At 49.2% G+C, this 17,114-nt stretch overlaps 1 protein-coding gene across 3 annotated transcripts; it reads left to right on the forward strand.

Moving 5' to 3' along the window:
- Positions 1 to 3,465: 3,465 nt before the first annotated feature.
- LOC119139135 (RNA-binding Raly-like protein) lies at positions 3,466 to 16,872 on the forward strand. Of its 3 annotated transcripts, none has more exons than XM_037279544.1 (10): positions 3,466 to 3,747; positions 4,092 to 4,459; positions 9,886 to 10,159; positions 13,220 to 13,295; positions 13,703 to 13,750; positions 14,037 to 14,218; positions 14,375 to 14,488; positions 14,694 to 14,866; positions 15,188 to 15,227; positions 15,597 to 16,872. In XM_037279544.1, exons 3-9 carry the CDS (start codon positions 9,904 to 9,906, stop codon positions 15,218 to 15,220), a joined length of 882 nt encoding a protein of 293 aa, XP_037135439.1. In that variant the 5' UTR covers positions 3,466 to 3,747; positions 4,092 to 4,459; positions 9,886 to 9,903; the 3' UTR covers positions 15,221 to 15,227; positions 15,597 to 16,872. The 3 variants fall into 3 exon arrangements, with proteins under 3 accessions (XP_037135439.1, XP_037135438.1, XP_037135440.1); XM_037279543.1 differs by having other exon boundaries at positions 4,092 to 4,129; XM_037279545.1 differs by lacking the exon at positions 4,092 to 4,459 and having other exon boundaries at positions 3,467 to 3,747.
- Positions 16,873 to 17,114: the final 242 nt, after the last annotated feature.

Below are 17,114 nucleotides of genomic sequence, written 5' to 3' on the forward strand. Positions count from 1 at the left end.
GCTCGCATCAGGACCGACGAGTGTTTGTCGTCTGCGCCGGGATGTTGCGCGCCGTCCCCGGGGCGCCGCTTTCCGCGCCAGATAGCGAATTGAGGTCGAGCTGGAATCTTAAAAGATGGCTTGTGTCAAAGACGGCTCGAGTGTCCAACCTGAGCAAAGGCGCAGGGCGGAATGCTTCCGGCAAGCCGCCGCTGACGTCTTGGAGACAAACGCTAATGCGACGTTCATTGTCGTCTCAAGGAGACGTTTCAAGGAGGGAGCAACGTGACATGGAAGATGGCCTTGACGCAAACATTTGCATCTGATACGTTTTGCAGTTGTACTGCGGGACCACTCCTTATCACGGCGCGCAACAACCTCGACCTTTCAATCGCCCCAAGAGCAGAACGGTGATTAGCGGTCGGTTTTCCGGCTAATTAAGAAAAACTGCCCGAGAATCCTTAATTATCCCGGAGAGGCTATCTATGAATGAGCTTCTGATTGACACTGGCCGCCAAGTCTCAACATGATTGGTGTCTCAAAAGATTGCTGGCCGTTGAAGGATCATACATCATTGCCCGGGGTTAGATGCAGCTCGTTCCAAACGGTTGTTGTGTTGTTCAGTATGACAGGGGATAAGTTGCGAGAGGCCTCCAAGGGGGGGGGAGCTTTTTAGCATGCGAACAGGTGCGCCGTCGGATTCTGGATGCTAATTAGCTTTGTCGGCATAAAGAGCAGCTAATTTTGCTTGCCGACACCGGTGGCGTTCCCAGCTCGCTTGGCATGCGCGTGCATTGTGCCAAAAGAAAGAAAATATCAGAAAATATTTTCAGGGACATGCTTGCTTTTGCGAGTTACCTCTACCGCCTGCCATCACACTGATTTGTGGTTTGACTCCATTTAGTTGGAGTTCAAGTTAGAATTTTTCGCCTATCACTAGCAAGATATTGACTCCATTTAGTTGGAGTTCAAGTTAGTGCCTTTGAATTTTTTGCCTATCACTAGCAAGATATTGGCGGCGCGTCGTTCCTCTCGAGTACCCCGGGCGACCTTCATTTATCCCAAACAATGAGTCACGGCGGAGGGCGGTGAGATAATGAAGCAACGTTGTGATTGATAGCGAGATGTCCTTAATGGCAAACTAATAAAGGGACAACGTGTCACCAGGCGCCAAAAGATGAATTCATTGCGCATCGGCTTGGCTGGCTCATGCTAATTGTTCCATCTTTGTCCTTGGAAGAAGTTTTGCTCTGGCAAAGAATGATTTTTGCAAATATCCATTTTTGGCTTCAGCACAACGTGCATGTCACGCAACGTGTCCAAATTGAAGCGAAAATCTTTGAGAGGTCTAATCCATGAGAATAACATTAAATTCAAAAGGCGGACAAAATATTAGGAACAGCACCTAGCAATCAATATGTAGTGCAGAGTCGTCTTCATAATATTTGTGAGATTTCAAAATGCACCTTCAAATATGGGAAAATGACGGGAGCGGTCCAACAAGCAGCTAGAAGCAGTTCTTGTTGTGTTGCTTCTTGACAATTGAAGTGTTTCTCTCGCTAACAATGAACATATTAGAGTCTCACATGTTCAGTCAAGGTCAGATGTTGTTCGCGTCTTTGCCGCCTCCGCCTCCTATATCCCATGCGACTAATTAGTTTTTCATCAATGCGGACGGAAAAGAAAGAGGAAAAAAAAAAATCATAACAACATTGTCGGAGGCGCGTAGCAACGTCACTGATGGACTTCCTCAGGCGAGACACATGCCAGCCAACCTCGTTTCTGCCTATGATCAAAAATGAATTCAGTGCAAAGACGTCAGTCGTGTTGAATATGGGTAAAAAATGTGCACGTACAAAGTGATGCAGGCAGATGTGACTGGAAAATGGTCCATGTGTAAATTGATCATCTCGATCGCTGGCATCGGACCGCAAGTTCTTGGATAGATCAGAATGTCATCTGCATAGCAATGAAGGGAAATGATGCGCTTGCTTCAAATAAGCCTTGGGGCAGCGCCTCCAATGAAAACAGCAGGGGCCCCATCATTGAACCCTGCGGAACGCCGCACGACAGCGAGACTCTTGAGCTCTCCCGTCATTGCCCACCTGGAAACGAAAATATGAACACCAGGAAAAAAAAAGTCAGCTCTGTTGTAGGGGCAAAAAAACACCATCTTAAGTTGGATCAGCGCCAATTTGTACAACAAACAAGCTCGGCAGAGAAGAACGAGATCATTTGTTGATTTCTACCTGTAGTGACATTTCCTTGGTTGCGGGAATCCAGCTGGCCAAGTTATCTGCCGCTCAGACTCGATTCCACAAGCACACGAGTGGGCTTGCAAATTCCCCCCGTGAGCTGATGCAGCTACCGACATCTGTCTCTTTTGTGCAGTAGCTGCGCTAATTGGCGTCCTCGCAAAACGCTTTTGTAATTAAACCAATCATCACTGATTAATAGAAATGTAGAGTCAAACTATTTTGTCGAGGTTCTATATTTGTCTTGTTGATTCTTGTCTCTTGGCTGGCTGATGTTGATTAGGTGTGTGTGTTTGTGTGTATGTGTGTGTATGTGTCACTGTGCACTCATTAAGGCCGCTTGTGCGTGATGATTAGTACTAAACGAGGCCGCTCTTAATTTGGCGCGACATGCTTACGCAGAGTTTGCTTAAAGAATCACTTTACCTTCATTTGGACTTTTTGCTACTCATGACATGCATAAAAAAGTGGCGGAAATAAATTGTTGACTATTTCTGAAAGGAGCAAATTGACAAGAGGGCTAACAAAGAACTTGAGGCAAACGTCATCACTTGTTTGATTCACCTTTGTTTTTGCTACGTCCTTTTCTGACATTATTTATATTCCAATGAGCAAATCTTCTGGCCACTGGGGGCTTTAAATGGCTTTATTGCATTCATCTATTGTGTTTTTCTTCTGTTGAAAAATTGTTCTCCTGCTTCTTAGTGAGTTGCTTGCACGCAACTCACCTGGGATGTTGCAGCATTTGCACGCTAGCACGCGGGAGCGCTACAAGAGCTAATCGCACGTGATTGATGCCTCAACCCCTGCCTGCACGGCACACGAAATAAAACATTTAATATGACATCGTCTTGAATTTTTAGATCCAGAGCCGTGGCAGGGTTAAATATTTCAAAATTGGCACTGAAACCCAATCGAATTATCGCGACCAAGGCTGAGCCCTGCTGGAGAACAAATTAGGGACCGAGCTGCGTGCCTTGTGGTGCTCCGGTTTGATTTGTTTTTTTTACTTTCTTTGCATTGACTAAAACTAACATCAAAACAATAGATGACATATTTCTGGACATCTTTCTGCTGCTGCTCATTGAGTCGTTTCAGCATCAGGACCAGAGACAGCTCCCCCCCACTCCTTGGTGCTGCACAAACGTCTGCATGCCCGGTACCTTTCTTTCCACCCCCCTCCAATATAACTCTCCTCCTTCTCCCCCCTCCCACCTGTCCTCCCGCCCAATCAGATCCCCCGAGAGCGCGCAGGGAGAAAAGCGCATCCGGCCCGGCGCCGATGAAAGCGAGAGAGGGAGAGGACGGCGGCGTCATCCGTCAAGCGAGCGAGCGGTGTTGAGATATGGCGCGATAAGGACGAGCTGCTGGAGCTGCTGGAGCTACTGGAGCTGCTGGAGCTGGCCAGCGGGTCACATGACAGCAGAGCAAAGCGCACGCACACACCAACGCAGAGCCCGCCACTCGCTTTTTAGCTGCTTTTTCAACAGCCTGCTTTTGCTCCCGACGCTCTGTGAGTACATTTTTGCTCCTCTCCCCCAACCCCTCCCCCTCCTCCTTCTTCATTCTGCTGCCAGTGTTGAGTGAATGCAGCGCTGGCATCCGAGTGCTCGCTTTTCTTTTTTCTTCTTTCTGGCACTTCTTCTTGTGCCTCGCCGCACTTTGCTTTCCAGGCTCGACAGCCTGCAGACGATTTTAGTGTCGTGTTTTTTGTTTTTTTTTTGCTGGGGAAGGGTGGCTGTTTTTCTTTCCCATTTTTATTTTTATTTTTCTGTCTTTATTCTGATTTCTTTGTGGCTCTTTTGCTTTTGGTGTGCAGTGGACAATTCTTTTTTGTTTTGTTTTTTTTCTTTTCAGGGGACGTTTGGGTACTTTTCTTGCAGCCGAGCTTGCAGGTTGGTGCTTTCTGTCTTATTTTGTCTTTTTTCTTCTTCTTTTTGGAACATTTCATGTCGGATGGACCGTGTTTTTATTTTGCGCCGCCGCACGGGTGAACAGACACCCCCCACCCCCTCTCCCCAGCTGGTATCCGACGTTAACGTGTGCACAAATCAGCGGAGGTGAAGCAAACGCAACGAAAGGCACCTGTGGCCTTTCTTGCGAGCTGCGGCAGCTTTTATTTTTCCAATTTGGCTGGAAGCTTACCCGACAGAAGCGATCGACATCTTCGACCACGCGAGCGGCGGGATCGGCACGCGAGCTGTGCTCGGCGGACACGTCATTAGGTACAAGTGACGATACAAACATTGAAAAAGATAATCGTGCTCACTTTGGAGCTATTCTTTTCTTTCGTATCATTTCATTCCCTTGTAATACTTTTACATTAGGGAATAAGTTTGACATGTATGACAGCGGCCCAGGATTGAAACAGCCAAAAAATAATAATTTTGTTTGTGTTCTGAACTAATTATGGCTCTAACATGAGCGTGGATGGGCGTCCACGCCCGGGTCCAGGGTGTACCCGCTTCTCTCACCAAAAAGCCTCAATATGAAGCAAATATGAAATGACGAGTCGCTCCACAATGTGGGTAATCCCGTGTCGGCTGACTGGAATGTTTCCTCGCCAGCCGTGTTTAATCACCTTGAACGGCAACCTGGTGCCAAAGTCTGATCCTCTTTGAACGTTCCAAATCGTACGTCGTCACCCTAAGCCCCTCCCCAATCACATTCTCTTCTGATGTTTGTTATTGTGGCAAGATGGCTCAACGGGTACCGTGACAAGACTTTTTGTGCAAATGTGTAAATGTAAACACGACGCCCCCATCGTGTCTAGGATTCTGGTTTAGTGCCATGCTTTTCATTTCAAGCAGCGTTTGCTTACTTTGTGTTTCCTGTTCTATAGCTCAAAACATCACAAAACAGAAGACTCACCAAATAAGATGCAAAGTGTACTTGATTCAAGATGTTGACATTTCACTCTGCAGAAAGAAAATTAAGCATTCTTTAGTTGAATCATTTCAGACCACTATCTTCATGCTAACACATTATGCTAACGACTATATTTTCTAATTAAAATTAGCATTTATGTTGCACTAATTTTCAAATACACACACACACTGCATCTTCTTCTTGCTCGTAATTGCATCTCTTTCAGTATGCTGCCCGGCATGTTGTGGCACACTGTGGTACGACGCCAAATTGGGACTTGCCTGCCACCTAAATTAAGAGCATTTCGTTGTTCTGCCGGCCATTGTGCGTCACTGGCATCGTGAACAAAGACATTAAAAGTAAGTCATCTCATTAGTTTCAGTTTGGTCTTTTTGGAGCCCTTAACTGGACCCAAGGGGCGCGCGTGTGTCGTCCGCAAGGGCCAATTAGTCACACTGGCAGGCCAAAACTTGGATGCTTTCTGGACATCTCCGCAACCCCCACGCCACTTCTTCTCCCGTCGGACCGCTTCCTCGTTATCTGGACCGAGCGACCTGGTCGCTCGGTCGGGAGCATTAAGGTATAGCTAGCGTATATGTGGCTGCGTGTATGAATAAAACATCCGGAGCAAGCGGCTTGTATCTGGAGTGCACGCCTCCATTATGGGCAACAATTGCTCTTTTAAATTTTTGGGACATAACCATCCTCCACTGGCGTGCCAAGTAGCCAAACGCGCAAAAGTGTTTGAAATGCCTTGTCGAGGCGAATTTGTTAAGAGCGCTTGGCTCGTTCCTTCATTTGTGTCTACGCCACTTTCTCTTGAGAACGAGCTTCCAAGACCTTCGGGCGGGACGGCCAATACTTTGCTGATGTATTTCTACGGGCGGGTTCATCGAGTCCACGCGCATAATGGATCGGGCCTGGCCGGGGGCTTCTCGCAACGAGGCCGCTTTCGAAGCGGCGTTAATTTATTCATTGCGCCTCTAATGGCGCCGTTCATCACATTATGTGGACGAGCCCCGTAACAAACACGCCGCAAATGAGTTTACCGCGTCACCTATTGATCCGAGCCTCTCTGTTTCCATTGTGCCCTTGTTTTGCTTTCGGCCCTGTGTGTGTGTGTGTGCGTGTGTGTGTGTGTGTGTGTGCGTGTGTGTGTGAGCGGCGGCAAATGCCACTTTCGTCTTTGTAACACATAACCGTCATCGTCTTTTGGGATTGATGGTAGCGTGATGCCTTCAGAGAGTGGAGGCAATAGGAGGCTTTCTAAGAATTAATATTGATCGTTGCTATGCAGCACGGATGTTATGGGCGGTTGCCATGGTGACCACATGACTGACAGTCAGCTGGCTTTGTGGTCATCGGCCGCTGAGAAGCAGAAGAACCGGGATGAAAAAAAACAACAACCACGTGTTTGAGAGCAGGTGTCGGCGACGCGTCGAAGCGTAAAAGAATGCGCCTGACGGGAACTTCCTGGAGGGGAAATTGCGCGAGGCGCTCTGGTTTGCCTGCCAAAATGCTCCCGCGGGGATCGGCTGAAAGTGCCACAATCACGAGCGCCCCCTGCCAATTGCCCGTTTGTGCAATTGTTTTGAAGAAAGCCTGCAGTCATGCTTGGCGAGTCCAAGTCCAGGGCGCTCGCGTTGCACGTGCAAATGGCCGCTAATTGCGCCAAATTAGCGCCTATGTTTAGCCGAGCGGCTCCTGTCCCAGAGAGCGTGCTGCTAATTAGCTTCGCCGCCACCGCGCCGATTTCAAAAGCAATTTTCTTCTCCGCCGAGAGAGACAAGGAGAGCAATTCGGTGAGCCATGACGAGGACATGTCCGCAAAGAGCAAGTCCTTCGTGGAACCTGAGAAACGATTTGCGCGCAATATGTATGCCGGGTCTCCCCTTGTCAGAGGGGCGGAAATTACTCACGCACTCATTGGGAGTAATTAGGAATGTGCCAGGCGCGGGAGTCAACATTCAAGGGATTTTTTTTTTTGCGTGTCTCTGTTGCCTTACGTAAGTGCCAGAAGCAAAACGAGCGCCGTCCGTCTGCGCACCCAAGCGTGCTCGTCACAGCCGGCCCTCGTGCGATTAGCTTGCGTGCCGTCCTCATTTGCTGCGCCGCCAACAAAGCGCCTCTTAAAGGGCCCCCGTGCAAAAAGCACCAGAATCAAGGCGCCTGCGTCATCAGGGAAATCAAAACGTGGGAGACGCTTTGCCTTGCTTCTTGTCTTGGCCGAGCCTCCTGGTCACAAAAGCCGTTTATGACGAGTCCACGAAAACGTCATTAAACTCAGAAAAGGCACCAAAGGCAAATTGATTTAGCGTGGGAGGCAATTTTGTGCCAAGGCCAACGTTTCCTAAAGATGCAATCTCTTATTCATTCCTCTCAGTAGCATTGTAAAAAAAGTGAGGACACCCCTGAGTGACAAAGATTCTGTGTGAGGCGCTTTCCCTCGGAGACATTTGAGCTCCACTTAGGGCCAATGCGCATTACCTGCACTTGGGTTTTTCCTTGCTGGAAAGCGGCCATTTTGCTCCTCGTTCTCGGCGGCTCGTCGAAACGCTTCATTTAACTCTGAATATGTAGTTAAAATAATAAAAAGGGGGGGGGGGTCTACCATACACCAAACCAGCTCCAGATATTTAGGTCGAGGGCTCACCCCCTCCCCATGGGGGTTAGAGAGGCTTTCGATGGAGAGCTGCAACGTCTTTGTTTCCTCCCGCGTACTTGTGGAAGCGCGGCCCACGCGACATCTTTCCTCCCATCAAGCAAGACGAGAGATGTTTGTCACACTGGAAGTTTTCCCAAATGATGCCGCTTCATGTTAGGCTAATGAGGCGCAAAGACGCGCACCAAATGAACAGTTTATCTCCTGCCGCCAGTTTCCGTTCCGAGGGACGGTCGGGCCGGGCCAAAGACTTGCTCCTCGCTTCTTTGGGAAGGAGAAGGGGAGGAAGGGTAGCGCAACACCTTCATTTGTAAACTTAAGCCTTGTTTAAAACCCCAACAATGATTTGAAACCCAAGCCAGAAACTTCAAGCCTGGCTAGAAGCCTGACAGATTGAATAAAAGCAAATCAGGTGGTGAGGCTAATGCTAACTTGTTTAGCATGTGCTGAAACCCGATGAACGCTTCAATCATTGACATTTACATTGTGCTGCGGCCTTTTGAGCTCGTTCAATGGTTAGAAGCTCCAAATGAGCTTACTACAAATGAGCTTTTTGAAATGACACTCCAAAAACAATGCTAATGTAGCGGCAGTGCCGGAAGTCAAGGAAAGGCTTTTCAAATACTAGCTTAGCGGTCACGCATGCTTCGCCGATGGCTGCTTGATGGATGCCGCGATGGTAAATAGGCCGCGCACCGGATGTCACCACGGAAAATAGCCTCGATGACGGATGAGGCGAGGGGAAGGAAGGCAGAGAGCGACCGAGCGAGACAGCCCCGGTATCCCGTCACGGGAGCCCGGCCGGACTTAATCCCATGCGGGCGGCTCCGCCGGGCAGACGCAAAGGGCCGCTTTGCTACGGCAGCTCTTGCAACTTTGAAATAAGACGCCGGCCAGCTGATTCCACGAGAGAGGAGGCTTATGATTCATACTTTGCAAATGAGCCGCTTCTGCGACCGTCTCGTCTGTCAGCGCCTTGATCTCCCGCCGAGCCCTTTGCCTTTCCCGTCAAACGACGGAAAGCGGCTTCACCTCACGCCCCGCTTTGCATTTGATGGATATTTGTCAGCTCACTGATAGCGCTCTATTTTTAATGTTTGTTTCCTCCGCCAAGCAGGTCACATTGTCAACGGCGTAGAGTAAATTTAGAAGTCTATCTTTTCCCTTTTGCTGTTTGATGAGCCGAGGTAGCAGTTAAATTAGATTGGATGATATTTGGTTGAGAGGGTTAAGGTTAGTGGAAAAAAAAGGCTTGAGTTGTTTAAATTCAGACATTCAATTAAGTCACATTTTCTTTGTCCTCTGCAAGGGGCTGAGGCGTCTTAGCTGAGGTGTTTTAGTGTATATTGGGCACAAGATAGCGCTTTCAAACAGCCTCTATGGAGTTGCTACTGACGGGGGAGAAAAGCATCTGTCTCATCGCCATGGTAACCCTGCCTCGCCTCCTTTGCGTGAGAACGGTCGAGTGCCGACGCTGCTTGATGGAAGCGAAGGTGCGCTCTGTTTGCGCTCAGCCACTCGAACGGATATCGCGGGCCGAGGAGGATGCCGGCGCCACGTTCAGCACTTTTGCAAAAGTCAGCTCTGAGTTTAGGATGCTTCAATTGGTCAAGGTACAACTCGACATCATCCATAGCCAGATGAAAGTGAGCACGCACGCAGGTGCAATTTAATCCTTCACCTCTCATTCGTCATGTTGAACACTGTGAACATCAATGCCGACTGCGGATTTGCAATTAGCTTGTGTGTGTGTGTGTCTAATTGTCAGTGCTGCTGATAAATGTCAAGGCTACGGATGTGCATGCACGCGGAGTCGATCTCGTGTCTTGATTGTAACGATCGCAGCTCCTCGGTGCTTCGACGCCGACATTCAAGTGTCATGTTTGCCGTTGAAATGAACGGAAACGTCGTCAATATGTCTGCAATATTGTAACTCAGAAAAATGCACAGTCAAAATTAAACGGAATGTAAAAAAAATTGAGGGAATCATTTTTTCCAAAGTAAGAACGTACACACCGAGAGTCGTGACACTTGACATCACCAAACGACGACACGGCAAAGCCGATGTGCGGCGTGTCCAAAATGTTGTGGTGGTGACGGTGTGGTTCTCGCGTGTGTCAGGAGTGCGCCCGGCGGAGGATGACCGGCAAAAACCAAACCAGCAACGTGACCAACAAGAATGACCCCCGCTCGCTCAACTCTCGCGTCTTCATCGGCAACCTCAACACGGCCATCGTCAAGAAGACCGACATCGAGGTGATCTTCGCCAAGTACGGCAAGATCGCCGGCTGCTCCGTGCACAAGGGCTACGCCTTCGTGCAGTACATCGGCGAGCGCAACGCCCGGGCGGCGGTGGTGGGCGAAAACACCCGTGTCATCGCCGGACAGCCTCTGGGTGAGTCGGCACTCGTCGCCCCAGCGACCTGCCCTCTTCTGCGCGCGTGCGCCGCGGTGCTAAGCTAGCCGAACGTGCGACTCCCAATTCGTCTGCAACCGCGCGCTACAGCGAAACAAATGCACCTTGTCTCTACGGACTCGTACGCATGTTCGTGGTGCTGTCCAAGTGCCATATTTTCGAGTGCCAGTTCTGGCTTGAGCGACATATCGCCAATTGGCACACTCACAATTCGACAACACGGTGAGCTCGATGCCACGCCCGGCCAGCCCGCTATACGCCGCGTGCTAGCCGCTAAACGCTATGAGCCGTTTTCTTCTTGGTGCACATGGCTCCTTTTTGCTCCGCATTTGCTTTGGCGCTCGTTCCCGTGGTGATTGACATTCTTGACTCCACATTGGCTGTGTACGAATTGCAGCCGTTTAAAATCCCAACTACTTCTTTTGGGGCCTTTGAGGGGGTGTTACATAAGATGAGCTGCAGTAGCCCTGACAGCTTTGGAGCATGTCATTCTTGACTCGCTAAAAAGCCCCCCCCACCCTGCTTTTCTTTTTCCTTTTTGCCCCTCATCTCCAGCGAGCGAAAACGGTTTGAGCGATGTTCTGACGTGCCACGGCGGCGCAGGCCTGTTTTTTGCCAATGAAGGCAGCAGATGTGTGCCATTGGCAGTCGCTGTTGGGGAAGGACAGTCAAAGTTGAGCTTTTTTTTTTTCCCTGCGTGATGCTAATGCAAGCTGTTGTGTAAGGGGGCCAAGTGAGCACACACGTGCGTCCTGCCCGCTTTGCATTTCAGCCGCCACACGCCTCCTCGGGGCCTTGAGTAAAGTCACATTTTGGGGCCTCTCTGTTTCTTTCCGAAGCCGCTCGCCGTGCACTTTAAACACAGCGGATCGGATATTTTGACCCAGCAGATTGCGTCCATTATTGGATTTGGGCGGGCTGAAGAGCCTATGCGGCGCCTTAGTTGGCTTCTGCCCGGTGGGGACTTGCTGGGAGCGGAGGCTCCGTCCCATTACAACATTAATGGGCTACACTGAAGGAGAACGCGTGATGGATCGCCAATCGCGGCGCCTCCAAATGGCAGCAGGCGAGAGATGGGCTACATAAATAATAACCCGATTGAGATGCAAAGTCCATCCAGAGCAGATTACAAGGGCAGCCGTGTCGCAATCAATCGTCATTGCCGCAGCGGGTACGGCCAAACGCGGCGGCGGGAAGACGCCGAATTGTTCCGACCGAAGATGCCGACACACGATGGCATTGCGTTAAAGCGAGCCAATGCCCAGAACATGCAAACTCCACACAGGGAGCGCCGGGGGTGGAATCGAACCCACACCCTCATAATTGTGAGGCGGACGTGCTAACCAGTGCAGCACCGACCCACCCTGGCAACGAATAAGTGCAGCGAATTCTCTGATTAGAAAGGCTCACTTGAGACGCCAGCGGAAGGCCAAGCCGTGAATCAGCCGGCCCAGCGCGATGTGTGTGTGTGTGTGTGGTGGGGGTGCATCCGCTCATGTCTGTCAGTATGAGAAACAATCGCTTCAATGCGCTTGTGTGCGGCTCACCACCGATGGCGCATTCGCTCTTGTGGGAATTTGTGCCACAGTCCAACCCGCGTTGTTCCACCTCACGAAGAATTTTGACATTAAGCGTGATTTTTCCACTTCTCGTTGCGTATCGCCGCGCCACGTAACTTCAGGTGTGAACCGTCCCATTTTGAGATATCACGGAATAATAATGGCTAACCGCTTAAATGTAGCACATTGTTAGCCATCCTTGTCAGCATATCGCATAAGGGAAGGTCGATGACAGAGAGTACTGCGCATTGGCAGGCAGCGTGACCTTTCCGGAGCCGAGCCGTCAATGCCGACGTGACGGAAAGTGGAATATGGGGAGCAAAATTGCGGCTGGATTATTTGGCGAAACTCGTTTAGCCTGCCCGGCCGCCACGGCGTTAACAGCTCGCCCCCTTCCGAGATTTTTCTGTGACCCGCCGACTCTCCTGCTTAGTGTGCAAATGTGGAGTCAATGCGACGCGCCACTCGAGTGGAATAGAAATAGAAGAGCCTTCAAAAGCGGCCCTAAATTGGCCCCGGGCCACGCTCGGAGTCCGTCCCTCCGCTGCTCATTGCCTGTGTTTTTGGCCCTCGAATTGATTCGATTAGGACACCACGTTGGCTGCTCACTCGAGTGCGGCAATGGCGTCGGATGGTGCTCCAAATTGGCAAATGAGTCATTTCAGAGCTCACCATGAGGGAAGCCAGGAACAATCCGGCCAAGAAACTCGTTTGTGCTGAAATGCAGATCCAAATCCATCAACTCAGCGGGTGTGTTAACTCCTCTGATTGAAATGCTTTTGAATTACGGCGCAGTAAAGCACGTCCATCGAGCCTGGATCAGGACTGAGACAGTGTCGCACTCAGTTCTGTCAAGGCGTCGCATCCATCAGCGACCATATTTGGGAGACTGTGAACGTGACAATTCCTCTTCCCTCTCTGCGATGTTTGCCTCCATCTAGTGGACGCCGGCTGTTATTACAAAGCTCTGGACACTTTATTAGCCCTCCCTTCCCTCGTTCCCATTTGGTATGCTCCAAAAGAAGCGTCTCTAGGACCCAAACAATTCCATTCACTCAGTGCCTCTCTGCCCAGGAAGTCTTTCTCTCTTTATTCTCTCTGCGTTCATCGAGCCCAGCCGCAATTCTGGAGCGCCGTGCTGCTTGAAAATGACCGTGTACGGGGGCATGCGTCGCACCCGTGGCTGTGAGTTTTCTTTGTCTTTTTTAAGAAGCGTGTGCCGGCCGGTGTTGAGTTGTCAAAATCGCCCGGGATGCCAGGTGACGTCAAAGTTTGCCCACTTGATGACGTTCACATGGCCAATTCATTTCAGCCGCCGCGCGGGCATATCAGCTTTGTGTTGTCACGTTTGAAATATTTATATGGCTTCTTCTCGAGGGAGACGTTTTTGTCGCGCGTCGACTGTTCCTTCCGACTTGAAGAATGCAAGATGGCGCTTTGACGTGGAATCGCTTGTGCTTGGGCTTGTGTGCGTCTTCAGACATCAACATGGCCGGCGAGCCCAAACCGTACCGACCCAAAAGCGTCTCCAAGAGGCCCCTCTCGGCGGTCTACAGGTATTGGCACCTGATTTGAAGTTGATTCCGTTATCTTCTCCTGTCTTCAAATTCTAATCTTAATGTTGACACAAATTTTACGTCATGAAATATTTGCTTGTTCTCATTTACAGACTTTCTAATAAGATATTTGGAAATCCTCATTTGCATTTTCTCACCAAGCGCACGCGTGATCAATTTGGAGAATCACACTCACGTCAAACTTGAAATGACTTGAACGTGTGCGATTCGGGGAGCGGCGAGCATACACGAGCGGACGTCTCGCTCCGCTTCAGTTGACATGGCGTGCGTGCCTTGTTGTTTGGCCTCATCGCGGCCACTCCGGTCCGAGCCGCTTTGCTCATGACGCGGCTGGAATCGGAATAAATAGCCGTCTTCCTGATTTGCCTTCTCTCTCCCTCTCGCAGTGGTTACGAGTTTGACTACGAGTACTACAGAGATGACTTCTACGCCAGGTATGTTTTACCTGATGCTAATCGATCTGGTATTCCCAACAAAAGCAAAAGCTTAAAAATGGTGTTTGTGTGTGTGGGGGGGCTACTTGATTTGAAATTGAGCAGGTCTGATTTGGTTTGAATGCAAATGTCCACTGTTGCTAAGCGACTGTTGGACAGCCGCTCCTTACGTGTTATTTTCTTCTCCACCGGTGGAAGAACTTTACTAAAAGCTCTGTTTTGCTTTTGCTGAACACTTTGGCATTGTCCGCCAGTGAAATATATTTGATTCCATTTTTGTTTTGAGGCTTTTTGACTACCACGGGCGAGCGGCGCCGTCCCCGCGGTCCGCCATCCCCCCGAAACGCTCCAGGGTCCCGCCGGCCTCGTCCCGCCGCGTCAAGAACTCTTCGCCCGTCAAGTCGTCCTCATCCTCCATGTCGTCCTTGGGACCCCCCGCCTCCTCCCCCTGCCCCGCTGCCGTCAAAGGTACGTACGGCAAGACGCTTTCTTTCCTAGACAGGTCACAAAGGATGAGCCCAAAATGCCCTCGTGGAACTCCCACCAACAAGTCCGCTGAAGATGTCGGCTGAAGAAGCTGCGAGCGCTCGCACTCGATAGCAAACTTGTTGTGCTCCTCGCCAGTCAAGACGGAGCAGCTGCAGACCATCAGGAGGGAGCTGACGCAGATCAAGACCAAGGTCGACTCCCTGCTAGGACGCCTGGACAAGATGGAGATGCGGCGGCGAGGCATGTCCGGTGAGGGAACGCTGTCAGCTTAAAAGGGCGTTGGCCGCCAAATCGAAGCGACCGCAGCCTTGTCGCGGAGCTTTCAAATATCTTCACATATATTTTGCATTTTAGACATAAATTCCCGTTTGCTGTGATCGCTGTGCTATGCCGTGTTGATGTCCTCGTGTTTTTCATCGCCAACTAGCACGGCCGTTGATTTTCATCCTCGCAGAGGCTCAAAGGATGTACGAGGACAACCGCGACAGAGGCGATGAGTCTGTGTCGGAAGTGGTCGATGACTCCGGCGAGGAGGGCGATGACGGCGCACCGACGGACGCCGAGGCCGGGGAGATGAGCGACGCCGGTGACGACGACGAGGAAGAGGAGGAAGGCGCCCTTCATCTGGTAAACAAAAAAAAAAAGAGGAGCGAGTCTCGTGCTCAAGTAAAAGCGAGCGGGCTTATTCGTGGGCGCCCGGGCCGAGGCATCCTCTTCGCTCAAATGCCCGAAGCGGAGCACGGGCAGCATAAAGATTATAATGTTGTAGGCAGCCCACCGCATTGGATGCACGGGAGGAAATTGCCGTGCTGGCCTTCATGCCATCCATGAGATGCAAACGTGAGCTTTGTCTCTTTGATTACATTGTGCCGCAACATGAAGCGCGCTCATGGTCTTGACGCATCTTTCTTCCTTTCTTTCGTTCTCTGATCTGCTCCTTTTTTGCAGATGGAAAACCACATTTCCGACATCGACAACTGAGCACCGGGTAAGCGCATTTCTCTGCACTTTCTCTCTTTTTTCCCCCCCTCCCTCTTTCTTTCTCTCTCATTTCTAGCATCTCTTCCAGTAGAGCTCAGTGCTGCCTGGTGCAATGTGGGCTGACTAATAATGCTGGAAGGAGTTTTTTTTACTCGTAATAACATAATTAAATAGAATCTCGAGGATTGGGGAATTTGCGCGTCATGATTCATTCGTTGCGACGCCTTGTGTTGTGTTGTGGTGTTCGCGACCTGGCCGCCAGGGGGCGGCATACGTTGCTAAAGTCACAAAGCAAGACCCAGCACCGCATAAATGCAATTGATCAGATTTTGAGCCACTTTCTGGGATCTTAGTAAAAGAGTTCGCCTTGCTGCAGGAGGTCGAGGAATTGGCAATTCCCTTCGCCTGGCGAGGAAGGACGACAAGATCAAGATTGGACTGCATTGGAACAGACGCTAAATCAAAGCTACCTTTATGTAAAAAAAAAGAAGAAAAATGGAGGCAAGCAAGAGGCGGCCACGACTTGGCACTCCCGAAGTTTCCGTTGTGCGCTGGACTGTCATTGTCTCCCATCGAGAAACTTTGGATCATTTCCTACCTTTTGGTCGTCCACAATGGACCGCCTACGACATTTTGAAATCATTTGATGCACGTTGCTCGTCTACAACCGTGCCATTGTTATCCCTCTTCACTGTTTTTTGCTCAGTAACCAAATGTCGCAATTTAATGCCGCGTATTTTTTTTCGTGTATTTTTGTGTGTGCGCACTGAACACGTGTTTACATTTTGTGATTACATGTTATGATAAAAGGTGCCAACTCACCGTGGCCGAAAATTTGACGGCATTCATTGTGCTCCTCTGAATCCGTGCGGCTGTTGTTTGTTTCTTTGTTTTTGTTTTGCTCTTCTCTGGCCGTCCAGATTTCGAATCGACTGCTGCGCTTTTAAGGCTCACTGCACGCAAATTCCACCTGCAAAAAAATGTTCACAAAAGTACAATGAATGATTCCAAACATTTTCGTCAAATATGTTTGTGTGCGTGTGTGCGTGCTCACTCCCACCCACTTTAAATATATTTATTAAAACACACTTAAAAAAATGTTCCAGAGCTGTTGTCACTTTTTAGCTTTCAAGAAACTAAAAAAAAAATAATAATAATTCTTGCTCACACAGCTTGAGAAGAAATTGTCTTTCGTGGAGCTAAAAAGCTTCAAATCCAGACCGTTAAAAAAAAGAAGCGCCGCATCGGTGATTTGTGTGCACTGACCCTTTAAATCACAAACTCATATCTAGAATCCAAAACGGCTAGGAACAATCCTTTCTTACCTTCGTTCATTTTGCGAAGCGTTGTAAGTAGAGAGGTTGTTACCATGACAACCGCAGCTAGACTACAAGAGCAGTTGTCGACAGCCCTAGCTGCAGAAAACTGATGTATAGAAAATGTACATTTTTTTTGTATCAATATTTTTATCAAAAGCATGTTTACTGTACTTTTTTTTCAGTTGATGCTCAAATAGAACAAATAGAAAACTATGATAGAACACAATATAAATATATAAAACGGCTGTAAGGAAAAGGAAAGCTCATTGTTGTTTGTGTATATAAAACAAGTTGTGTTCTTATGAAGTCAATAAAATGTCACGTTTACTTAAATGTGGCTTCTTTCTTAGCTTCTCACTCCAAACAAAGGATCATTTTCAGTTTTGTCTTTGAAATGCTAATGCTATCAAATCGCTTGGTAAATAACCATTTACTTGAATACATATGGAAATTTGGACATTTCTGTGCCAAAATGGCCGAATGGCATAAGTAAATTATTTAGTCAAGGAATTTAAACATCCGATTAATAGGTGATGACTCTTAAATGGACGTAAACTTATGTATTTGAAGTTTTA

Source organism: Syngnathus acus, chromosome 20 (genome assembly GCF_901709675.1).
Source record: "Syngnathus acus chromosome 20, fSynAcu1.2, whole genome shotgun sequence".
Lineage (NCBI taxonomy): Eukaryota > Metazoa > Chordata > Actinopteri > Syngnathiformes > Syngnathidae > Syngnathus > Syngnathus acus.